The sequence below is a fragment of the Rana temporaria genome, chromosome 2, assembly GCF_905171775.1.
Source record: "Rana temporaria chromosome 2, aRanTem1.1, whole genome shotgun sequence".
Lineage (NCBI taxonomy): Eukaryota > Metazoa > Chordata > Amphibia > Anura > Ranidae > Rana > Rana temporaria.
This window is the reverse complement of record NC_053490.1, coordinates 251,624,119-251,651,237: the sequence shown is the minus strand read 5'-3', so window position 1 is coordinate 251,651,237 and position 27,119 is coordinate 251,624,119. Positions and strand designations below refer to the sequence as shown.

The following is a 27,119-nucleotide window of genomic DNA, read 5'->3' as shown; positions in this document are numbered from 1 at the left end:
AGAAAATCTTGAAGGGTCACTACAGGAATTTTTTTTTCTTCCTTTACCTTACTGCAGTCCTGGTTTCATGTCCTCATTGTTCGTTTTTGCTTTGAGGTAGCTGTAATCCTTCTCTGATCTCCACACTTCCTGCTTGTCTGGCTCCTTATGAAAAAACTCATGCAAGCTTCTCACTGTGGTCCATGATCAAGAAGGTGTTATTACTGTGTGTCTAAAACTCCTCTGAACCAATCAGATTCATTTTAAAAACAAACACTGCCCTGTGTTTGTTTGTTTTTGTTCTGTGTGTCTCTGTACTTCACAGAAACATGAAACTAGTTTAAAAACGAAACTAAACTGCAGGCACATTATATGATTGATTTGTATCTATTTTTAATCATTTTTAAAAGGAATCAGTTAACTATTATGTCTCTATACCCTGTAAACAGTAATTTCAGCAAAAATAAAATATTTTACTGCTCCTTTAAGTCCAAAAAATGAAATATGCAACTGCTCTCTGGTGTGATATTTCAAATGCATCTACAGTACTTCTACCATATCTGTTCTATCTCTAAGGGCGGTGATTGTAATAAATAACATACATTTCCTGGAGCAAAGGTCTATACTGTGATTACAGGAAACATTATGGGGATTAAACATTTATATTAACAGCATTTTGTTAAAAAGTTTTCTAACAAAAGAACGTCACTTGACTTTCTAGACTTTTAAATATTAATAGAATTTAAATGCCAGTGTATGACTTGTTCTTCACTAAAATAAGAGAGTAGATAGATAGATAGATAGATAGATAGATAGATAGATAGATAGATAGATAGATAGATAGATAGAACATTATATTAAAGGAGAAACTTCTCAACTGACTTTTTAAGAATTAAACTAAACTTTTTACCCATACAACACATTTTTTTAAGTACAGGGTACAGACCCATGCCATGCTAAGTATTCATTTTATAGGTCTTGCCTAGCTTCTTACCTGTTTCCTGACCTTCACATTTTTCTTTTTCAGCATCCTGCAAAGTGCTCCCCACAATCCATCCAACAGCCCTTCCACCATCTCCATCTGCTTTACTGCCAGTGAGCTACCGCCTCTCCAATACCCGCTTAGCCTTCTTTTTAAGAGAAGATGGTCCTCTACCAACATGGAATTCAAGTATGCCCCTCCTACAACGGTCGGAGCCTTTTGTGGTGTTTCAGACAAAGGATTTACCAATTCTGAATGTCACATTGGGACCTTTTGCTTCCGGACAAGTTTTGCCAAAGGAACTTCTTCAGCCTTCTAGCATCTTGGAGGTTCCTGACAGATTAACTGTAAACTGGAAAATGAGAGCTTATATAATTCGTACAAGGGTGCCTACCACCCAACCAGTAGTACAGGTGCTCTTTTATGTAGCTGGTCGGGATTGGGATGATTTTGGTGTCACAGAACGTCTTCCCTGTGTTCGGTTACATGTTTTCCGGGAAATGCGGGAACTCAAGAGTTCTTGCCGGTTACGGGGAAGTCTTGCTACTTGTCTTGCTCAGGCTGAACTCCCACAAAGCTGGTTTGGGTTACCAGCTGCACCCCTGGGAAGACGGAAAGCCTCACCTGATGCAGCAGATCTTAATGGAGAAAGTCAGCAAATAGAATTATTCTATACTTTACATGCACCAGACTCAAGTGGAAATTGCCAAAATGAAGTAGGGTCACGAAGAGGAGGGGAAGCTCCAACTCAGCATCCCCTTCTCCGCATTGGTAGTGTAAGTCTGTATGAACCAATTCAGGTGCAGCAAATACAGGAACAGCATTTGGATACAAATATCTTCATAAGGCTACCAGACCGACCTCTAAGGCCAGGAGAGATCCTAAGCATCTTGCTGTACTTGCAACCAAACTCCACAGTGGAGCACTTCACTCTCAGGTAATACTGCAGTTTAAATTAATTCAGTATGTATTGTTTCAAAGAAACAATGTTATTTATGTTCATAATGTGTGATGTTCTAATGTAAACAGTGTGTTTTACATAGAAAATGTAGAGTAAAAAATGTATAAATATAGAGTAACCCATGCAATCTGCTTTTGGTGCTTACTGTACAAACACAAAAAACAGAATGCCATAGGAGTATGGATGGAATTGGCATACAGTAGACCTCAAGCTAGCCTCATAACATATAAGAACAGGTCACTTTATAATATCAAATGATGCACTGTGTACCCAGGGAAGTTAGGAATATTGTACACATACTGCCAGTAGAACACATGTATGTTAAAAAGCACATCGCATACTAGCATTTTAAGCCTGGTTATACACTCTATATGCAGCTAAATACACTTAGAAAATAATACACTGTAATAAGTTACATGTATCTAATGCATGGCCTCATTTGTCAGTGTGTCTTACATCAGTAGTTTTCAACCTCAGTCCTCAAGTACTCCCAACAGACCATGTTTTGGGAATGTCTCTTAGATAAAATAGCTGTCCAAAATTCCAAGCCCTTGACTCTGATTTAAAGCACCAAGATAAAGGAAAACCTGCAAACATGGCCTGTTGGGGGTACTTGAGGACTGATGTTGAGAACCACTGTCTTACATTACAACTGCCTTGTTGCCCCCAGATTCTTCAGTTCTGAATGTTTAAATATGTCTTCTAGCTGTAAGTTGTTGCTGAGACTTAGTAAGCCCACGCTGAGAAATATATACCGTATATATTTTTTGTCAACATCACAAAGTCAAATAACCTTACTACATGCATTAGCATCATTAGAAAATTTGCAGCACTAGCATTATATATTTAGGGAAATATAGGAAGTACAGGGGCTTCTGAAGCTGGAACACTATTTAGTTAATGTCTATATACTTATGTAGAAAATGATAAAGTACTATATTATGCTGTGTTGATGCACTTACATTAAGATTTTTCATGTAATGTACTAAAATTAGAAGATTGCCTTTCTTTTGAGCCCCGACCTGGGCTTGTTTCTTGGCAATTAGGACATTGGCCAGAAGGTCTGTTCAGTCTGAAAGAATTTGTGGGTTTGTTTCAGCTCCTGTGAGCTGTTCTATTATAATCAACCTAATAGTTTGTTCTAGCCTAAAAGCACGCTACATACTACTGTATCTTGCGTTAAAATGTTTAAAATCTAGTTCATTCAGTAAGAACAATTTCATATTTGGTGCATGTAGATATTTACAAATGTCCCTCAAAACCAAGGGAACCTTCAAGCTTGATATTACTAAATAGAATTTTTTATTTTTTTTAAAAACAAACATGTTAGACTTACCTCCACTGTGCAGCTCGTTTTGCACACAGTGGCCACGATCCACGTCTTCTGGGGTCCCTTGGCGGCTGTCTCGGCTCCCCCCTGCAAGAAATTTTCACCTTCATGCGAGCTCGCATGGTAAAAAGTTCTTGCGGACGCACTCCTGTGATACAGCCGGCAGCTATAGCCGCTCACTGTATCACTCGGCCCGCCCCCCGGCGTGCCGTGTCATTGGATATGATTGACAGCAGCGCAAGCCAATGGCTGCACTGCTAATAATATCCAATGACGAGCCGACTCAAGCTGGGGGAAACCGTTGCGGGAACAAGCCCACGGAGATTCGGGGCTTAGGTGAGTAAAACCGGGGGGCTGGGGGGGGGGGGGCGTCATTGCCAGATTTTTTTCACCTTAATGCCTAGAAGGCATTAAGGTGAAAAAAAAAATGAACCTTTACAACCCCTTTAAGCCTCTGGATTTTCAAATAAAATAGCAAAACACTCTTCCATTGCTCCAAAAATGTAATGTCAAGTTGGTGCCACAGATTGCTAGCAATACCTTCTGGCACTTCAGTGAGGCTAGTGGTATGCATACCACTTATAACAGGTTTACTTAGGCCCCAGTCCTACCCACTGCTCTTGCACTATAGGAGCCTCAGTGTCTTTTTCTCGCACAGTGACTTCTATAAAAATGCACATCACAGATGGATGACATTGTGCGAATATGTTATCTGTTTCTGTACAAGATGTTATGTTCAACCCATTTCAGGAGCCTGTAGTGACAGCACTAGTGACATGCACAGGAAAAAAATATGCTCTTTACTAATGACATGTATCCAATTTCCTTGACTTTAACAAGCTTCTGCAATGTTTGAATTTGAAAATGTCACAGGTTTTCATCAGTGACAGCAGCTTGGGAAATGCACAAAGCAGTGCTGCATTTAAAATTTGTCTTTTGCATTAGTGATCTTTTATGCCCCTTTGTATGGACATAAATGAGAGTTATTGGAACCAGAAATGGGTAAATGCCTTGGATTTATAGGCTCGGCAACATGCTGTGGCACATTTCAACAGCAGCATGATGAGCCTACTAAGCTTGTAAAAGGGTAAAAAAGTAAACTAAAATGATACAAAAAATTCTAAGTTGTATTTTTGTCCCATGAGTCAAGCAAACAGCTGTCTTTTGCAGTCAGTCACTCCAGCATGCCACCAATTGACATCTATTGTGACTGTTCCAAGGTTGCTGCAGTTATTCTACAGTTCCACACAAATCATCATGTCTCTAGCCATGTCATGATAATAGCGCTTGCAATCATCAAAATGTCATACTGGTACAAACTAAATTGTAAGACCCCTTTCATACTGAGGCTGTTTTCAGGCATTTTAGCGCTGGAAATATTGCCTGTAAAGCACCTGAAAACTGCCTCCTATTCATTTCAGTGTGACTTTTCACACTGGGGCGGTGTGCTTGTGGGATGTTAGGAAAAGTTCTTCAAGTAGCATCTTTGGAGTGGTTTGGGAGCACTGTATTTAGCGCTCCCAAAACGCTCTGACCATTGAAATGATTTTGTAGCGCTTCCAAAGCATCTGAAAAGTTTCAAAAAGCGCCGCAACACAAGCACTTTTAGCCCCTTCTTTGGGTCAAAAAGTGTCACTTAAACAGTGCTAAAGTGCTGCTAAAATGAGCGGTGCTTTACAGCTAATGTGGCCACGACCCCAGTGTGAAAGGGGTCAATTTTACAAGAGGACAATAGGATGTTTCTCTCACATCTGCAGGTTTATGCTTATGTGTGGTCTAGAGCATTGTAAATGTTTTTTAATTTAGACCCCTTTCACACTGCGGCAGTTTTCAGGCATTTTAGCACTAGAAATAGACTTTAAATAGTGCCTAAAAACTACCTCCTGTTCATTTCAGTGTGACTTTTCACACCGGTGCATTGCGATTGCAGGACGTTAGGAAAAGCATATTTGGGGAAGTTTGCCTGCCCATGGTCCGAAAAGCAATTTGGAAGCAACCTAAACACAGATTTTTTTAACACCTTCTTTGCGGTTAAAAGTGCCGCTTAAACAATGCTAAAGACCCGCTAAAATGAGCGGCGCTTTAGCGCTAACTTGTCCGTGGCTCAGTGTGAAAGGGGTCTTACTGTCTCTGTGTTTTACCAGACTTTTTACTGCTGTCTTAGTCCCCGCCACTGATTTTTTTCTTTCTTCCTGACTTGAAGGATGAGTTCTAATCCTTCCCTACTCTATGTAAGGCCAAAAACTAAAGTTAGACTCCAGGATAAAAAATAATTTTAGACAATTGCAAGGGTTAAACCAATAAGTGGCTGCTGAGTTTGCTATAACTGTTATTTGTACTACTCTTATATAACACCATAAACATTGAATATCCAGCAATAAATATTAGTTTCCGACTGGAGTACAGTTATCATATCAGGTTGCTCACTCTCGACCTCAGTTGTCATAAAACATTGTGTATTCATTTCACTTTATACAATGCATTTTGTGTTGAAGGAGGGACTGGTAAGCATTAGGATCCCACTCATCCAATCAACAAACACCTTGTATTCACTGACAAGTTTTATAATTGGCTGAGGTGGAGAGCGAGCAACCACTATGGGAACCATACTCCAGTAAGAACTGGAAATTTCAGCACAGGATGTACATGCTTACAGTAGTGTATAGGAGTAATACAATTAAAGGGGTTGTAAAGGCCGAAGGTTTTTATCTTAATGCATTCTATGCATTAAGATAAACAAACCTTTTTTGTGCAGCAGCTCCCTCCAGCCACCCCCCCCCCCCCCCGCTAATAATTACCTGAGCCCATTTCTATCCCGCGATGTTGAAGGAGAGACTTGGCTGCTCGGAACAATCCCTCCTCATTGGCTGAGACAGCATTGGAGCCTGCAGCAGTCAATAAAAGTCAGTGAGCCAATGAGGAGAGAAGGGGCGGGATCTAGCCATGGCTGCATGTCTGAATGGACACACGACATGTAGCTCAGCTCGGGTGCCCCCATAGCAAACTACAGCTAGGCTCAGGTGCCCCCATAGCAAGCTGCAGCTCGGCTCCGGTGCCCCTATTGCAGGCTGCTTGCTGCAGGGGCACTCGGCAGGAGGGAGAGGCCAGTGGAACAGAAAAGAGACCCAAAAAGAGGAGGATCTGGGCAGGTAGGTACGTATTTTTTTTAAGAAGAATAAAACAAGACTAGCAAAAGCAGCAGCAGCCACACACAGGGAACACATCATTATTGGTAACTTATTCTTACATTGCAAATGTCTAATAGTTTTTACTTGGGGTTCAGCTTTAATCTGCTGGAAACCCAAATCCACCAATATTTTCTAACATGTACATGAATCTTGGTTAAAAGCACCAAAATCTGTTGTATTTGTAGTATACCTTGTGGTCCCACCTTTACCCTTGATATTATTGATTTTGTGTCTCTTAGTGAATGATACTTGGAGCAAGAGAACCATGGAGAATATAAACATTTTCATGGCTGCCTTAAAGTACAGTGTAAAACTAAAGGCAAAACTTGTTTCTGTTTATTTTACATAATGAGGGAGAGTTATAACATATGTAATTTTTTTTTTTTTTTTGCCATCTGTGTCTCATTGGGGAGATTTTCTTTCACTTTCTGTCCTATAGCCAAAACAGGTAGTGAGCATAAATCCCTTCAAAGTAAGGGAAACCCAGGGTGTCACCAGAACTAGTGTCTCCATTGGAAGATTCCCCTCTATTACTGTCCTGTTGTCTGCTCAAATTTGATTTCCTTTTACTTTTAGAGAGGGAGAATTTCCCTAATGCGGGGCACAGACAGCAATAAGAACGACAGGTGTTCTAATCCATCTAATCCATCTCCACTTTATACAAAACTAAAGAAACAAGTTTGCCTTTTATGTATATGTTTTACTTTTGCACTGTCAGGTTTTAATGTTCATCACTTTGAAGAGTCTGTTGATTGGTTGTTAGAGATTAATACTATGAAAGTTAATGTATCAAAATTATACAAAATTTGGTGATTTTCACTTGGACCTTTAAATAATCGTTATTCAAGACAAGATTACTTTGGATCCCATTTAAAGCAGTATCAGTAATTTAGCACAAATTAGGTAGACAAAAAGTATCATGCCACGTACACACGATCGATTAAACCGATGAGAACGGTCTGATGGACCGTTTTCATCAGTCCAAACCGATCGTGTGTGGGGCCCATCGGTTATTTATCCATAGGTTAAAAAAAAGCAATTTTGTTTTAAATTTAACTGATGGATACCTAACCGATAGAAAAAAAAAACGATCGTCTGTAGGCACGTCCATCGGTTAAAAATCCACGCATGCTCAGAATCAAGTCGACGCATGCTCCGAAGCATTGGACTTCGTTTTTTTCAGCATGTCGTTGTGTTTTACGTCACCGCGTTCTGACACGATCGTTTTTTTAACCGATGGTGTGTAGGTACGACTGACCATCAGTCAGCTTCATCGGTTAACCGATGAAAACGGTCCATCAGACCGTTTTCATAGGATGGGCCGATCGTGTGTACAGGGCTTTACTGTCAAAAACAAAATGCTGAATTCTCAACAAGAGGACTGAAAGCGCAACAAAACACTCAATACTCTAACAGCAGTGCACTGAAAGACCTTTATAAACCCAGCTCTGAATGGGGAAAAAACACAGCACTGAGTGCTCAGTAAATTAAACAGCCAGCACATAACATAGTACAGTACTTGACAACCAGCAAAAAACACAACAAATGTGGGTGATGTTTTTTTTTTTTTGTTTTTAGATATAAACTGATAAATATACAGTGATATTGAGTGATATTGCTAAAGAACTGCATTTATTGTAATAGTAAAAGGGGCATTTGATGCAGGCACAACAGTTCAGGGGGCCCTCCAAAAGTTTAAATTATTCATTGGTGGGCGCTTTGCTAATTAAAAAGGACCTTCAGTCATTTCTGCATCTTTCCATCTATTAAATATTTTGCCCTTGTTGTTTTAACTTTGGATAGTAAAACATGTTTTTTCTGCCAGTAAATACCGTATTTATCGGCGTATAACACGCACAGGCATATAACATGCACTCTAACTTTTAGAGGGAAGTTTCGGGGGAAAAAACTTTCCACAGCCCCCTGTATATAACACACAGGCACAGTTTACCCTCTATTTTCAGGGTAAAAAAGTGAGGGTTATACGCCAATAAATACAGTACCTTATACAACCCACTTCCTGTTTCTTGCCTGGTCATTAGCCTAGGCTTATGACATCATGCACAGCTCTCTCTCTCTCACTCTCATGAGAGTTTGCCAGGAAGGGAGGGGGTGAGTCATAAGAGGACCAATGAGAGCTGCAGGTATGCCTCTGTGTGTCTGTGTAAATCCAGGAAGTGTACAGGCAGCCTCTTCAGCTGCCCAAAGTTAAAAGCGCTGCAGCCATACTTAGTGGAGTGAGATTTCTGCAACATATTTGGCAGATACAGAATCATAGTATATATAAAATAATATGCAAAGTGGTTGGAGGGAAACTTCAGAATGGAAAAGATGTTTTTATTACAAATTATGTGAGCAGACTGCAGTTCCTCTTTAAACACTGCATCCTGAGTCCAATGCCAGTAAAGCTGCATACTTTTACAAGTAAAAATAAAAAAGCTGACCTCTCCTTTCCTTAAGTGATGAGGATTGAAATATACCACTACCCTAATTTACAGACATGTCAGTTCCTCTCTGTACTCCCATACATACCAGTTACCTTTTATACCTCCATACATGTCAGGAAGGTTGCACACCCATCAAAAACTGATAGTGTCTATAGTGAAAGCAATCTCAGGCCACACCCCATCCAAGCCACACCCCCAACACATTCATACACTTAATTCCCTCTACTCTTGGGCTTTTTTTTTACTCTTTCTGTACATTTCATTATTTCTATTTACAATAGTGCTGGTACGGGGAGTTTCCTAACCTCATTTCTATTTTTGTCTCTTGGTTTTGTTTCAGGTTTTTTTGTATACCAGTTTTTATACCACTAACAACTACATGAGGGAGACTATTCACCCATACTAGCCTGACACTTTTTCCCTGCCCCATAATTTGACAGCAGCCGATGATATATAAATCTTCCCCTGCTCTTATGGAATCTCCTCCTCCATGATAAAGCCTGGATGGAGTCCGGCCTGACGCTGCCTTCTCTATTGACCAGGAACGTGCAGTGAGGGGAGGCAGAGCCTAAAAAACATAAAAAAAAGCCAAAGTCCTACCCCACCACTAGTAAAAATTTGGGGCTCCTATGACCTATGGTTTTGGAGATACGGGACTCCTTGCAAAGCCTGTCAGAAGCTACATACAATGTGGCCAGTTTAAATACAAGCTGCCATACTCTGTTTACAGCAGACGGAGAGGTTGTGCTCACAGTGCCTCTCCTCACTTGTTGTCAGAGGCACTGAGCTCAATGGACTTGGAGCTTGGAGTCTTGGACCAATGGTAAAGTACCATTAGCCCCAGCTGTCCAATTAAAATGCTACAGTGGAGGCACGCCTCTTACTGCAGTGTCATTGTAGGGGGCATGTGTCTAAAAGAAAAATGCTCCCTTCCAGCCCAGCGCTCTTAACTACAAGGAAAAAACATGGGTTTATGGGTATAAGTTTTACTCATAATCCCATATTTTTCTCACACAGTTAAGAGGGAGTATGATAATCTTCTGCTGCTGAAAGGGTACTGTTATAATCAGGCTAAATCATATATTTATATGCTATACGTTATAAGATAATAATTTATTATTTATCTATTTACTATGAAATTACTGGTTGGAAGTTATAACTTTAGACTTCAGTAATTTGTCCGTTAAGCCACCCGCTTAAGTACAGATTTTGAAAATATAGTAAATTACCTTAAAAACAATATATAATAATTATTTGTATATTACTTATGGTAATTAACCACTTGCCACCCAGGCCAATTCTGACACTTCTCTCCTACATGTAATAATCATTTTTTTGCTAGAAAATTACTCAGAACTCCCAAACATTACATATATATATTGTTTTAGCACACACCCTATGGAATAAAATGGTGGTTGTTTTTATGTTACACAGAATTTGCACAGCAATTTTTCAAACACGTTTTTCAAAAACGGTTTTCATGAATATAAAAAAAAACACTAAAGATAACCCGATTTGTTTGTATAATGTGAAAGATGATGTTACGCCAAGTAAATAGATCCCTAACATGTCACACTTTAAAATTGTGCACACTCGTGGAATGGCGCCAAACCTTAGTACTCAAAACTCTCCATAGGCGACGCTTTACATTTTTTTTACAGATTAGAAGTTTAGAGTTACAGAGGAGGTCTAGCGCTAGAATTATTGCTCTCGCTCTAACAAACATGGCATATGTTACCTGTGTGTATCTGGCTCTGATACTAGCCAGTGCCTCACCAGCCACTGACCTCACCGCATGTCCCTGCTATAGACACTGTCAGGCTTTCCCCCTTTACTTACCTGCAAACCTAAATTCCCCCCAGCATGTACTGCCCACCATTATACAATCTGCACTCTTCTCCTGCACACACCACTCACTGTCATACCCTCTGCACTCTTTGACTGCAAATACTGCCTACCACAATACCCTGCAAACTCCTCTCCAGTATATACTGCCCACCACTACATCCTTGGTACTTCTCTTCTGCACTTACTGTCCCATGACAAATCCCCCACACACTTATCCAGCAAACACTGCCCATTACTCCTTTCATGCACATATGTAACCAGGTGCAGTTAGCTAGTTTAGTAATAGTGTGTGGCAACAGAGAATAGTGTAACTGAATGTTAGATCCCTTTTAGACAAGGCCTTCCTATAGAGATGTAATGGGTGGAGTTAGTTCCCGTATATTGTATATGTCAGGATGGGGAGAGTTTTAGGCACGCAGATGTTGGCAGCTAATGCAGAGGTCCTGAACAGGGCATAAAGACATGGTGAGACCAGCCTGCACTTGGCTGTAGTCATTCTGTTTTACTAAACATGGTCTAACTAGGCTGGGAGCAGGATGCAAAAGGCCCTTTAGGCCAGACAAAGTGTTCTCTGTGTGAGTGCTATTTCAACCTGGAGATCCTGGGAGAAATTTACAGATTAGAGGAGTAGCTGTAGAAGTCCTATCTCTGGAATGGCATACAGGAGAGATATGGCCTTGATGCAATAAGCCTACTGTGTATGTTCAGAGCCCACTGAGTGAGTACTAATGACCCTGGGAAAGAGAGAGAGTTACTAGAGGAAGATGGCTTAGTGGTGACATGCAGTGTGTAGCTTTCACATAACGACTACTATGGTACGTCCACTATATGTGATTAGCAAAGAATGTATGTCTGTGTGATGTGAAGTGTCACTGCCATCTTTGAACAACAACAGAAGTGCAGAAACCTTATTATTTGTGTGGTCATTTCATTCTTGAAAATATAAAGGTCAGGAATGTTGTGGAAAGGCCTTTGGCAAGGACTTGGGCACAATATAGCAAGGATAAACAACTACCAGCAGGTGGGTCCCTGTCCTATGCCAACCATCAGCCAATCACAAGCACCCCTTACACATACTGTTCACTGCCATATGCCCTAGATTTTTCTTCTAAACTCACACTCTCACCCACTCCTCTCAAACGCATACTGCTCATCATTCACACTCTTTTTCTGCACGTCATAGCCTCTGCACTTACTTTCCATCATCATACACATTTATCTTCAGTACATACTGCTTGCTGTCATAATGTACCCATACCTCTCCTGCACATTCTGCCCCACATCACATCCTTCATACTCCTCTAAAGAACTGCCTGCTGTCATAATCCCCCCATACCTCTTCTGTACAATCTGCCCCATATCCTATCCTCCCGACTCCCCTCCAGAGCACAGGGTTGCCACCCATTTTTTTATAACATAGGATCTTCCCAAATTTTAGAGTAAAATGTTGCATCTCATAGTAATTCAAAGTGGATGCAGTTTGTCCCATATTTTCTCAGCCTGTCTGCAGGTTGCCTCCTCAGCCAGTGGGCACACAGCCCTTAACAAGCCTTCCTTCCCTAACTTACCTCAGGGAAAAGGCACAGAGCAGTGTGCCTTATAATCACTGTGATGGCCGATAAAGATTTCTGTAATGCACAAAATAAAACAAATAATTAAGGATGTAAAAAAAGAGCAGCTTTTGCTAACGGCTTCTAAAAGAAGAATAACTATACCTCCTAAAAGGTCCAGCTTCTATCCAACCCCAAACACAAATATTGGGGCTATTATTACTGACCTACATCTGAAAAGTCTAGTAAACTGGCTGTTATGTACTTCAGTACTTTCTAAGCTGGTGACCTGGAGCAAGAATACAATTAGCAGCACAATAGATGGACTTCTGGTTCTAGCACCATATAGAGGAGTAGTGAGTGTCTACAGCTGAGTCCGACCTACACCTACATATAAAATTCACATAGGAGCTCTATTGTAGGTGACCCAACCGGTTCTTCCACAGAGCACCTCTTTGGACCATTTTTTGGCTGGCTAGAATTAGTTTTTGGCTCTGTGGTGCCCAGCCGAGCAGCAATTTATTCTTAAAGTCTGGTCAGCACTATCCCTAAGCCTGGTGCTTGATTGTTTATGCCTGCCTCCAGAAGAAGCTTTTAGAAATAAAGTAGGAGGGTTAGCCATTGGTTTATAAATATTTGTCTGACAACCTCTGAGGTGTGGCTGGGGAGAAGATAAATGTTTGGGAGGGTCTGATCAGAGGGGTCTCTCTCTGTTGGAGCCTCTGCCCTTGGGAGGCAGCTGAAGAGCTGTTGCCGTTAGGCCTCATCATGTGCTTGGCTGAGTGCATTGGAGGGACATGGATTTAAAGAAGCTTGCTGGAAGGCATCACCTGAGGAAGTCGGGCTGGAGAGAAAAACCTTTCACTGAAGAGTGTTGCAGGGGAGCAGGTTGGAGGGCTGCCTCTGGACATTGTGAGTAGGACCTTTCACCTAAAGTTTCAGTCACCTCAACCTCCATCATTATGTAAGGCTGCTACTAAAAGACTTTGCTTGAGCATCTGTCCTCTAATGCCTGTGTGCATTTGTGGAGTATCTTGCACCCTTATTCCTTTATCCAGCTGTGTTCAAGTTCTGAAATAAATCTTTAAAAGACACCCCTAGACTGAGCCTGAATTTAGTCAGTGTGAACTGGAACTGGTACTGGTACCTGGGACTCTTAACATCAGAACAAGTAAGGGAGATCTGGGTTATTTCCACTGGCCCTTTGGGGGTGATCACTGCATATCTAACATGGGCCCGCCAGTGTCCTAAAATGGCTCTGTACGGTTGATTTATAATAAAAAATTTTTTTTTAGGATAGTTAAAATGTCTATTTTTTGGTTTAAATTTACACTTCTTGTAAAGTTAGGGCACAGATAGGTGATGCTTTGCAGACTTTTCAAGTCAAAATTAACTTTCCTTTTAAAGTAACTGACAGAACAATTATAGGGGAGGACGTAAGGAAATTGATAACCAATTACGCTCATTGCTCTCATCATCTATTCTTGGAGTCACTGAGACTTGTCTGCCATTAAGCTGTCTATTGTGTAGCTTAGTCTGGGGAGAAGAAAAAAAAATTCAAAAACTAACCATACTACATGAGACACTGCCTCTGAGGAGTCAGCTCTTTGTTGCTGAGAACTTAACTATAAGAAAGACATTCTTTACATTTTCAGTAATATACTGTATATTTACTGGATAAATATGCATTGACTGAAATGTGCATTGGGGCAGAGTCTTTAGTGCTAAAGGCTTTCCATGTGAGTTACAGTGCTTTTGCATATCATTCTGTTTGTTGTGCGTGTTATGTATGTGATTCTCATTGTGCAATAAATATTACACTATTCCCATCTTTGCTGGCTCTGGTGTGAGCTTTGATTGCCGCAGCATTGATTGGTGCTGGGAACTGGAGAAGAGAGTACTGCGAATCGATATCTGGGATGACCACCACCTATGATGACATGCTAAGCTTGCTACACATTTTGTAGTACATTTTCTGGTGACTGTTCATTTCATGAGGTAGTGGCTGGTGGTGCTTCTTTACACTGGGAAAAGGAGGAATTGGAGGAATTATCATACCTATGTTTTTGTTTGGACGATACAGGACTTTTTTGCACTTTATCAGCACTTTTATACATACAGTATATACTTTATTTTCGTTGTGATATTATACTGCAAAGAGCCAAAAACATTTAGTGGTATTCTACCGTTGCCATAGAGATAACCGAGAAGCAATTTATAATATATTTCAAACCCCTGAGGAAGCCCTAAATGGCGAAACATGTTGGGAATATATACTACTTTTTTTACTGCTTATGTAAATATACCATCTGATCATGTAAATGACATGTCTGATTTTAATGATGTAAACATTTTAAATCAAGTTTTATATTATAAATTGTTTCTTTGTTAACTCAATGGCACCATAAAATCCCACTAAACATTTTTGGCTCTGTGAATATTATTCCAGGGATGTGGTGCCTGATATAGTCTAACACCTAACCACACAAAAATGCAATAATATAATGCACTATAGGATTGATACTGTATATTTATATCTATGTTGATTTTTGCACTTTATATAGATATGTGACTAATTGTTGCATGTTGTGATTATTTGTTGAACTCTAATTGTGTGCCGCTGCAGGTGTTTATCTTTACACATATACTGTATATGTGTGTGTGATCTGTTTTACCAGCTCAAAAATTGTAGTTCTGTTTAACCAGCTATGCGATCCAGTGTCAGCATACTTCCTACAAGATTCCAGGAAATACTAAGTAGCTCAAATCTAGGCGGAAGGACACCCAGCTATGGACAGAAGCAGGGGGAAAGTTTGTATATTGACTAATTTGCCCCCTCCCCTCTCCCACATATGCACACACAGGTTTTTTTTTTTTTTTTGCTTTATTCATTTTTGTGCAGTCCAGAGTGCAGTTAAATAGACAACTGACAACTATTACCAGCCTGAAGCTAGAGATTTTTTAAGAAGCAATACAAAGAGATATATTAAGAAACAATATTACATACAAAATACCTACATCAGGGCCAGATTAAGAACATCATGGGCCTGGTGCTGAGGATTTTGGTGGGGCCTTTTAGGCTGCATTCACACCTCCGCGACAAGTAACGCCGCGTACGCGGCGTATTTTGCCGCGAATAGTGTAACTTTTTTTTTACAAATCCTTCCTATTGCTTTGTATGGCCGATAGCCAATGCCGCCTGAAAAAAAGGGTCCGGGACTTTTTTTCATGCCGCAGGTGTATGGCGTCTATGAGATGTGAACCATCTCATAGACAGCAATGGGAATTCTCCCCTCCAGCGGCATGAGCGGCCGGCGTCAGGCGTTTGGTCGCGGAGGTGTGAATGGGGTGTAATAAATAATAAATAAATGCGTGGGAATGACATGAACGCAGCCCAGCCAAGGCAAGTGACCAAAGGCACAGAACCCAGAAGGAAGACCGGGTGAAGATGGAAGTGTCCAGGCCCCGCCTGATTCATCGCAGCACTGGAGGGCTCAGTCTGAAAATTGAAGTGTACACTAATGTTCTAATATGCTGTGCATACTTGTACGTTGTGGCATAACCTACCCCAGGGCCTCTAAAAAGTAGTAATGTCAGGAAAGTTTACTACAGCTTTATTATCACAGGATCCCAGGAGCCTCTCATGGGGCCCCCTACTGACCCGGTGGACGGTGGCCCTTGGGCAGTGCCTAAGTGCACAGTTGCCAACATTTAAAAAATATTTTCAGGGCCACTTTTTTATATAAGTGCTATATTTAGAGTAGCTGAGATCCCCGATGTTCCTCTATACATCATAGTAGTAATCACAAAATTAAATGAGTACTAATAATGGGGCAGAACAAATATGAGAACTGATATTTCCTTTAGTTGAACTAACAAAAGTGTGTCCATTCTAGAGCTGGTAACATTGAGGATATTCAGTATAATTTTAAAGAACTGTTTTTGTGGGTAAGCGACATAGGGGAGGAGTATGGACGGTATATAAGTGGGAAGTATGTGCAGGTGAGGGAGAGGAATGTGGAGGGTCTAACAGTGGGCACTATGTACTCCTGTACAAAGGGTACGGAAAAAAGCACTATGTACAGGAGAGGAGTGTGAAGGGTATGACAATGGGCAGTATGTACAGGAAGAGTGAGGGGGTATGGCAGAGGGTAGTACGTACCAGAGAGAAGTGTGGAGGGTATGATAGGGCAGTATGTACAGGAGAGGAGTGTGGAGGGTATGACAGTGGGCAGTATGTACAGGAGAGGAATGTAGACGGTATGAAAGTGGGCTCTATGTATAGGAGAGGAGTGTGGAGGGTATGACAGTGAACACTATGTATAGGAGAGGAGTGTGGAGGGTATGACAGTGGGCACTATGTATAGGAGAGGAGTGTGGAGGGTATGACAGTGAGCAGTATGTACAGGAGAGGAGTGTGGAGGGTGCGACAGTGGGCACTAAGTACAGGAGAGAAGTGTATGACAGCAGGCACTGTTGATGGGGCAGTATGTACAGGAGAGGAGTGTGGAGGGTATGACAGTGGGCAGTATGTACAGGAGAGGAATGTAGACGGTATGAAAGTGGGCTCTATGTATAAGAGAGGAGTGTGGAGGGTATGAAAGTGGGCTCTATGTACAGGAGAGGAGTGTGAAGGGTAGGACAGTGGGCGCTATGTATAGGAGAGGAATGTGGAGGGTATGACAGTGGGCACTATGTACAGGAGAGGAGTGTGTAGGGTATGACAGTGGGTACTATGTATAGGAGAGAAGTGTGGAGAGTATGACAGTGGGCACTATGTACAGGAGAGGAGTGTGGAGAGTATGACAGTGAGCACTATGTACAGGAGTGGAAGGATATTTAGGGACTGAGTAGTGGTTAAGCAGGTCATACATGGATTGAAATTACGCCAATTATGCAGAGACCAGCCATAGTCAATCTATGTATGGGCTAGCTGGTTTTACACAAGTCAATCTATTAATCAACTTGAGTACAACCAGCCTTTTTTTTTTTTTTTTTCTTAAAACAATCAGTGCTGCCAGCTAAAGTTAGCAACACTGATCATTGTACGCACTGGCAGAACACAATAACACTGCAGGAGTGATTCCCCCATCCACAGGTCAGCAGGTGAGAGGGTGTGTGGGGACAGGCTGGGGAGAGATACTAGTCAGTGGCTGGGTAGGCACTGGTAGTATCAGAGCCAGATACACACAGGTTACATACGCCACGATCGTTAGAGCGAGAACAATAATTCTAGTACTAGACCTCCTCTGTAACTCTAAACATGTAACCTAAAAAAATGTAAAGCATCGCTTAGGATACCAAAAAAAATTGTGCTAACTTAACTAACTAACTGTTTTTTTAATGAATGTAACATTTTTTTCCAAAAAAACATGTTTGAAAAATTGCTGTGCAAATACCGTGCTAGAGCTGCACAATTAATAGTTAAAAAAATCGTGATCTCGATTCAACCCCCCTGACGATCTTCAATGCAGAGTTTGCTGATTCTTTCATATAACAAGTGGAGAGACTTTCAGCTGTCAAAAGAAAATATCTGGGCAGTCTGCCAAATTTTTAACAGGAAACATTGTAACTGACACTTCCTTCTTAGATCAAAGGGATACACTTCTGTGTGTAAAGAACAAATCTGGGCAGTCTGCGAAGTTTGTAAACAAAATGAAACATTGTAACTAACTAACATTGTAACTAAATTTAACCACTTAAAGTCCAACACTTGTTTCTTAAGTTAGAAAGCAATATTATTTGCTAGAAAATTACTTGGAACTGCCAAACATTATATATATTTTAGCAGAGACTCTAGGGAATACAATGGCTATTGCTGCAATATGTTATGTCACACTGCATTTGCCCACTTCAATGAATAATAAAAACCATAAAAACAAAACAGTTTTTTTTTTTTTTTATGTGAAAGATGATGTTACGCCGCAACAATCGTGAGAGAATCATGATCTATCTTCTAAGCAAAAAAATTGCAATTCTCATTTTAGCCAGAATCGTGCAGCTCTGTACCCTGCAACATAAAAAATGCAAAGACCACCATAGAGTAATTTTCTAGCAAAAAACAAATGATGATTTTTACATGTAGTAGAGAAGTGTCAGAATTGGCCTGGGTGGCAAGGGGTTAATTACCATGAGTAATATACAAATAATTATTATAAGCACTGTGATCCTATCAGTCTGCTGTAGTGTGTCAGCTTGTATTTATATTGGCCGCTCTGAATGTAGCTTCTGACAGGCTGTGCAAGCAGGCCTGTATCTCCGCAACCATAAATGATAGCCATCCCATATTTTAACCAGTTGTGGGGTAGCTCTTCCCATGCCTACCCCCAAATGTAGGGTTTCTGTGACCTCTGGTCATCGAGCTACAACCCCCCAAATTCGATCTTAGAAAAAAAAAATCTTAAAAAAAAAAAAAAAAAAAATTTTTTTTTTTTTTTTTTTTTGGGCAAATGGGCCTATCTTGAGAAAGGGGCCTGGAGCTGCAGCTCCATCAGCCCCATTGTTAATCCGGCCCTGACCTACATACAGAATATATACCTACAGAAAGTTCTAATGCCTTTAGTAAACTGATAAATCTAATTTACTAATTTGCTATAACTGACAAATGGTGCAATGTGCAAAAACAGTGTCAGGTCTTTATTTCTGTCTACATCTCCACTGAAGAGACTTGCACTCACTTTCCTTGCAGTAATTCCAAAAAGAAAGTGATGGACATGTCCGCTAGTAGTGCTAATAGTTAGGACTGAATCCTCCTGTATGCGTGGCCATAGGATTATAACTGGCCAGCAACACTTTCTCTTTAAAACAGATAAGTAGTGAAGGGAAATCTCAATGGAGACATAGACAGCATGGTGGAGGCTCCTATCCAAAAGAAAACAAAGAATTCATGGGGATCCCAATTTTTTTACTAAAAATAAGGAAATTTTTTAAAAACTTTTATTGGGTCTTTCTACCCAAAACTGATTGTTTAACTATTTTGGCAGATGTAGGAGAGTTAAAGCACCATGTAAGCTGACACACACAAATGTGGACAGGAACATCCAAAACTCCCAGGTGGACAGAACAGAAGGAATTACTATAGGGTGAAGTTGCTGTTACAAGACATATAAGTGGCCGGGCTTCATTAACTACAAAAACTTTACTTTTGGGTGTTGCCTATAAGAGCATCCCATCAAAAACTTCAAATTGCTTGAATTATACTGCATAAAGGGTTGCTGTCCATGTGCTTCAATGGGCAAATATAGCATTTTTGACATCAGTTACAGATGCTTTGGATATCATCAGAATTCATTGTAGGTGGAGTTAAAGTATATGTAAACCCTCACCTTGTCAAACAACCATTCAGTTTCACATATAAATGAAAGGTAAAATATGTGTGTGTGTGTATATATATATATATATATATATATATATATATATATATATAGTGTATAGCTACAGTACAGACCAAAAGTTTGTACACACCTTCTCATTCAAAGAGTTTTCTTTATTTTCATGGCTATGAAAATTGTAGATTCACACTGAAGGCATCAAAACTATGAATTAACACATGTGGAATTATACATAACAAAAAAGTGTGAAACAACTGAAAATAGATTTCATATTCTAGGTTCTTCAAAGTAGCCATCTTTTGCTTTGATTACTGCTTGGCACACTCTTGGCATTCTCTTGATGAGCTTCAAGAGGTAGTCACCTGGCGCAGCACCCCATCACTCTCCTTCTTGGTCAAATAGCCCTTACACAGCCTGGAGGTGTGTTTGGGGTCATTGTCCTGTTGAAAAATAAATGATGGTCCAACTAAACGCAAACCGGATGGAATAGAATGCCGCTGCAAGATGCTGTGGTAGCCATGCTGGTTCAGTATGCCTTCAATTTTGAATAAATCCCCAACAGTGTCGACAGCAAAGCACCCCCACACCATCACACCTCCTCCTCCATGCTTCACGGTGGGAACCAGGCATGTAGAGTCCATCCGTTCACCTTTTCTGTGTCGCACAAAGACACAGGGGTTGGAACCAAAGATCTCAAGTTTGGACTTATCAGACCAAAGCACAGATTTCCACTGGTCTAATGTCTATTCCTTGTGTTCTTTAGCCCAAACAAGTCTCTTCTGCTTGTTGCCTTTCTTTAGCAGTGGTTTCCTAGCAGATATTCTACCATGAAGGCCTGATTCACACAGTCTCCTCTTACCAGGTCTAGAGATGTGTCTACTGCAAAAGGTGGCTACTTTGAAGAACCGAGAATATGAAATGTATTTTCAGTTGTTTCACACTTTTTTGTTATGTATAATTCCTCATGTGTTAATTCATAGTTTTGATGCCTTCAGTGTGAATCTACAATTTTCATAGTCATGAAATTAAAGAAAACTCTTTGAATGAGAAGGTGTGTCCAAACTTTTGGTCTGTACTGTATATATATAGATATATCTATAGAGATATCTAACTATCTATCTATCTATCTATCTATCTATCTATCTATCTATCTATCTATCTATCTATCTATCTATCTATCTATCTATCTATCTATAGATAGAGATAGATCTATACTGTATATATTTACAGATATATATAAAAATGTGAACACCTTTATTCCCCTTTTTTTATATAGGTTTTACACGTTCTCTATTCTCAGCTGCATAAAGAGCTCAGAGAGCTAGGGTATGAAAAACAGCAGCACACTGCTCTTATCAGTAAACAGCTGTGTGGGGGCGGGGGGAATGTCAGGACAAGTCTGATCATTTAAGAAAAGCAAGCACAGCTAGAAAACTGACCATGTTGTGCTCTTATGCCTAGTGTGGTTGTTTTTTATTAGGAAATGAGAGGGACTAGCAGGAACACCAAGTTATTTTACACAAAAGGAATCAATACAAAGAGAACGGGATATTTTTTTCATACAAGTACATTGTACAGCAGGCACAGATCAGGAATATTGGGTTTACATATTCTTTAAGCTCCATTTGATCTTCATAACGTGCTTTTGTATTCTCATAGATTTTTATGGGGAAAGAAGCAGTTCTTAGGGGATGTAAAATCCATCAACACAAGCCATTACCATAGCTAGTGCCATAGAAGAGCATGCTTGTTCAGAACCATATGTAGGAACATACTGCTAGGAATTAGTATAAAGCCCTGCCTGTGACCACTAACAGCTGTCCTGAAAATAGGTTTGCCCAGATTCCTTTAAATCCTGGTATTATTCATTCAATCTTTTATTATTTCCTTTGCAGTACACTGTTACTAAAAGTGTTTTTTTTTTTTTTTTATGTGACAGCATAATATTTGTAGATGCTTTTTTGAGAATGGTTCATGTTTCACTAAAGACAGAAGTGGCCTGTTACAGACATATGTCATATGGTATGCAATCCCTTGCTGAAGTAGAAGGACACTTAGCACCAGACTGGCTTTCTGTCTCCTTCAGACTTGAGTCATTTCGTGTACAAACAACACTAGGATCACAAAATGCATAATTACACAGACTGTCTAAGCAAAATTCATGAAGCTTTCCAAGCAAGGAGAATTTTGCTGGCAGCCTGCTGCAAAGGAATTGAAGAGTGAGGGACAAAACTATTAGAGATTGAGAGAGAGAGAAATGAGTCCCCAAGGAGATACATTTACAATTGTACCATTTGTTCTGCTGTAATTGCTCAGGTTATTAACATAACCGAGACAAACCATATGCTGTGCCGTGTATCCTTTTATTAGGCCCAACGTGCTCACTGCCCCTAATCAGAGTAATGGCTGCGCCTGCGTACACATTTTCCCCAGGGAATGGCGGCTGCGAGCGTGAAGCCTCATCGGCACGTCGGAATACTGAGTGCTCCAATTCTCAGACTGGCTCACAACAATTTCCATCTCCTTCAACGTGCTGGACGCATGTACCTTAATACGCTACGATCTGCCTGTTTAATGAGCCCTTTTTAATGCCAGCACGGATTAAGGAAACGAGTGACTTGGGAGATGCATGAAAACTACATAAATACAGAGCTGTAACGTTGATTAGGTGGAAGATATTAGAATACAAAAAATGTCGGCTCTTCATACTAGGTTTAGTACAAGTGACCTGTCGTCATTCATATCAGCATTGACACTGCACGTACAATCTGCCGTTCGCTGTTATAACGTGCTGCATTCAAGTGGATATTCCTAACCCGCTCAGCTCGGAATTATCTCAACAGCAGATAATGCTAAAGCAAACATTTGCTTAACTACGTCTGTGCTTTTTGCACTTTTTTTAAAACCGAATAATCAGAGCAAATTACAAAACGCTAAATACACAGTTGAAGTGTCTATAGATGTAAAACCATTTTGCTGCTGAAATAGTTACAATATTCTGTTCAGCCACTTTTGCGATTCATAAAACTGATGTTTGTCTTACAATGTCCCTTCTCAAACTTACTGGGGGAGTTGAAGGGTCTGGCTTTATTCTTGCCACCTAAGCAATCTCTGTGTCATAATAAGGACCACCATCTGCATCCCTTTAAAGTGTTACTAAACCCAGGGCCCTGCATTCACTATATCTGGTCTCTCACAGTACACAGAACATGGAAATGCAATTATTTTAGTAAATATAAACTGCTAAATACCTTTTCTCATTAGAAGTATATTGCAGTCTTGTGACTTCTAGCAGTGTTCAGCGAAGCACTGGTTAAAGCTTGTAGGATGAGTTTCCTACAGTAGGTGTTTGTTATATTGTGTTTTTAGCATGACAGCATCGCGCTGATTCTCGGCGACATGGTGCCGACATCTCGCCGACATCTCGCACTCACTGGAATAGTGACAGCACATTCCAACGTGCGCGTCATAGAAGCAACGGGAGATCCGACTTGGATTCCCACCAATTCTACACGTGTGCGGCGTTTGTTATGAATCCTGAGGGGGAAGTCCCCGCCGGATTTTAAATAAAAATTCGACATGGGTTCCCCCCTCAGGAGCATACCGGGCCCTTAGGTCTGTTATGGGTTGTAAGGAGAGCCCCCCTACGCCGAAAAAACGGCATAGGGGGTCCCCCTACAATCCATACCAGACCCGTATCCAAAGCACGCTACCCAGCCGGTCAGGAAAGGAGTGGGGACGAGCGAGCGCCCCCCCCTCCTGAGCCGTACCAGGCTGCATGCCCTCAACATGGGGGGGTTGGGTGCTCTGGGGCAGGGGGTGCACTGCGAGGCCCCCCCACCCCAGAGCACCCTGTCCCCATGTTGATGAGGACAGGGCCCCTTCCCGACAACCCTGGCCATTGGTTGTCGGGGTATGCGGGCGGGAGGCTTATCGAAATCTGGGAGCCCCCTTTAATAAGGGGGCCCCCAGATACCGGCCCCCCACCCTAAGTGAATGGATATGGGGTACATCGTACCCCTACCCATTCACCTGGAGGAAAAGTGGTAAAAACACAAATAAAAAACACAGGGTATTAAAATATTTTATTAGTCTGCTCCGGAGGCTCCCCCTGTCTTCTTTAGCTCTTTTACCAGGGGGAGCTTCTTCTTCCGATTTCCGGGGGTCTTCTCCTGCTCTCCGGGGTCTTCACCGCTCTTCTGTGACGTCTTCTCCGCTCCAAGGGGTCTCCTTCTATGTTCGCCGCTCTCCGCTCTTGACTCGGCGCACCCCGGTTATTCCTCCCGCTGTCCGGTGCCTTCTCCTTCTTCCGCTGTTCTGTGACCTCTTCTCCTCTTCTTCCGCTGTTCTGTGACGACTTCTACTTCTCCCTTCAGGCCGCTGTGCTGTGACGTCTTCTCTTCTTCTCTTCTCCCGATGTTGACACGCCGGCTCTTCTCGCTGAAATGGCAGGTGCGCTGCTTTCATCGGACCTATATAGGCCTCACAGTCCCATCATGCTCTGTACCTACCCATGTGATACCTACCCACGTGGGTAGGTATCACATGGGTAGGTACAGAGTATGATGGAACTGTGAGGCCTATATAGGTCCGATGAAAGCAGCGCACCTGCCATTTCAGCGAGAAGAGCCGGCGTGTCAACATCTGGAGAAGTGAAGAAGATGACGTCACAGCCCGGAAGAAGAAGAATACGTCACAGCACGGAAGAAGAAGATAGACGTTCAGCGCTGAAGGAGAAGGCACCGGACAGCTGGAGGAAGAACCGGGGTGCGCCGAGTCAACAGCGGAGAGCGGCGAACATAGAAGGAGACCCCCGGAGAGTTGAGAAGACCCCCCGGATAGCAGAGAAGACCCGTCGGGATAGCGGAAGAAGAAGCCCCCCCGCCGAAGACGCCGGAGGAAACCCGCCGGGGGTGGGGGCTTTTTTAAAACCGACCCCCCCGGCGGTGGAAGAGAACCAGACGGCGGCCCCCACCCACCGAAGACGTCAAAGAAGAAGCTCCCCCTGGTAGAAGAGCTAATAAAGAAGACAGGGGGAGCCTCCGGAGCAGAAAAATAAATTATTTTAAAAACCCTTGTGTGGTGTGTTTATTAACTTTGACATTTTTCCTACAGGTGAATGGTTAGGGGTACGATGTACCCCATATCCATTCACTTAGGGTGGGGGGCCGGTATCTGGGGGCCCCCTTATTAAAGGGGGCTCCCAGATTCCGATAAGCCTCCCGCCCGCATACCCCGACAACCAATGGCCAGGGTTGTCGGGAAGGGGCCCTGTCCTCATCAACATGGGGACAGGGTGCTCTGAGGTGGGGGGGCCGCAGTGCGCCCCCCTGCCCCAGAGCACCCAACCCCCCCATGTTGAGGGCATGCAGCCCGGTACGGCTCAGGAGGGGGGGGGGGCGCTCGCTCGTCCCCACTCCTTTCCTGACCGGCCGGGTAGCGTGCTTTGGATACGGGTCTGGTATGGATTGTAGGGGGACCCCCTACGCCATTTTTTCGGTGTAGGGGGGCTCTCCTTACAACCCATAACAGACCTAAGGGCCCGGTATGCTCCTGAGGGGGGAACCCATGCCGAATTTTTATTTCAAATCCGGCGGGGACTTCCCCCTCGGGATTCATAACAAACGCCGCACACGTGTAGAATTGGCGGGAATCCATTTGGATCTCCCGTCGCTTCTATGACGGCTTTGTCTCTATCGCGGCAAGCCAGCTCGGCGCTGGCTCCCGCGATGGGGCTCGTAGGTGCTCAATCTCGCCGAGAAAGGGAGCGAGATTGACACAATATCGCGTGCACCTACTGTAACTGTCCTATTAGACTGCAGGACCCCTGACCCTCTGTCTGGACAGTGATGCCCTTGTACTCTTCCAAGAAAAAAAAAACTCTCTAGAAATACCCACTAAAGCATGTGCAGCCTGACTCCATAGACTCTGGCCCAGATTCAGGTACGACTTGCGCGGGAGCAAGTGTGATTTGCGCCGCGCAAGTATGGATTTGCTCCCAGGCAAATTTGCGGGTGACCCAGAAAGCAAGCTAAGCCTGAAATGTGCCATTTTTGCACGGAGGCAGTTTCTCTGCCCCGGCGCAATTAAGGGGCAATTTTGCTCAGGGAGCAACTTGCGCTCTCATGGTTTTCCCTCAGCAAATATGCAAATGAGGAACTGCCACTGATTCATAAACTTGCGCGTGTGAGGAGCATTTTGCTCCCAAAGCGCGCAAGCTGTTTGGCCGGGGCAAATTTGCACTTTATAAAAGCAGGGGCAAGTTAGCAACAGATGGCCACAGGTCAGCTGGAGAGCAACTACAGCAGCACCAAGATGGACGAGCTGAACAAGCAGAGCACCCACACTTTCTGGATCTCACATCTGTGTGCCAACATGCCAGGGGCAGCTACAAAATAAAAAAAAACTCATAATCTGAGCATCAAAAAAAAAAAAAATGGTCATAATTTTTTTTTCTTTTGGACATCCTTGGCCCAAGGGTGCCCCGGCTCTGGCTCCTCAGACGCCGTGGTGGAGCATGGGGTGGGGATGGAGGGGGGGGGGAGCATCAACCCCTACTTCATCTCTCCTGGCAGGTGGTGCCTGCAAGCCCTCCATGGCGTTGGCCAGGCGGTTGAGGACGGTGTTGGTCTGTCCCAACATCCTCATCTGCCATGTGGTGGTGATCCTCAACTGCCGTCAGGTAAGTCTCCCCTCCTCCCGCATAGCAGCAGTGTTGGCCTCCACCGCACCTGCCAACCTGCTCACCTCCGAAGTTAATAATGCAGTGGCATCCTGCTGTTCAACCAGACAGGTCACAGGTCAGTTGCCACTAACATCCTCCAGGGTCTCATTCTGTTGGTCCCCCCGGTCAGCATGGTGGGTGAGGGCCTGCTGGACAGAGGAGGAGGAGGATGCCAGGCTGTCCGCCACCCGCCTCAGGTCTCCCACCATCTCCCCTATATGGTGGGTCTGCCGGGCCTGCTCCTAGGGTTGCCATCTCATCCCTTTAAAACAGAAAACATATGAATTACACAGGTTCTGTGGCTGATTAAGGTGGTAATTGAACTCAAGTGGAGCCTTATCTAAATTAAATCAGCCACAGAACCTGTGTAATTCATATGTGTTCTGTTTTAAAGGGATGAGGTGGCAACCCTACCTGCTCCTCCTGCAGACCCTCACGGAGGCTGGAGGGTACACCCCTAGTTTTAGAAAGAGCCTTCCTTGGAGGAGAGGCTGGGGCACGAACTGAGGGAGCAGAAGGGGAGGGGGTCACACAGGAGGGAGTGACACTGGAGGGGGGACACTGGAGGGAGGGACACTGGAGGGGCTTGCCCTGGAGGGGGATGATGTTATGGTCGGGGGGTGGTGAGTCGGTCAGGGATGGTGGGATCCTCCTGGAGGGACACTGCTTCCTCCATATTGAGGATAACGGCCTCCTCCACCACTTCCTCCTCCCTAGATGGACTCTGGCCGAAAATCCTCCTCCACCAACATGCCCAGGATCTGCAGAGGGCCTGACTG

At 42.7% G+C, this 27,119-nt stretch overlaps 1 protein-coding gene across 1 annotated transcript in view; it reads left to right on the top strand.

Moving 5' to 3' along the window:
- The window catches only part of TMEM132E (transmembrane protein 132E), a 662,885-nt gene that overhangs the window by 523,966 nt on the left and 111,800 nt on the right, over positions 1-27,119 (top strand). The window contains exon 2 of the mRNA XM_040336772.1: positions 1,007-1,898. Within this exon, the coding sequence (XP_040192706.1) occupies positions 1,007-1,898 (892 nt within the window). The remainder of the gene's footprint in view (positions 1-1,006; positions 1,899-27,119) is intronic.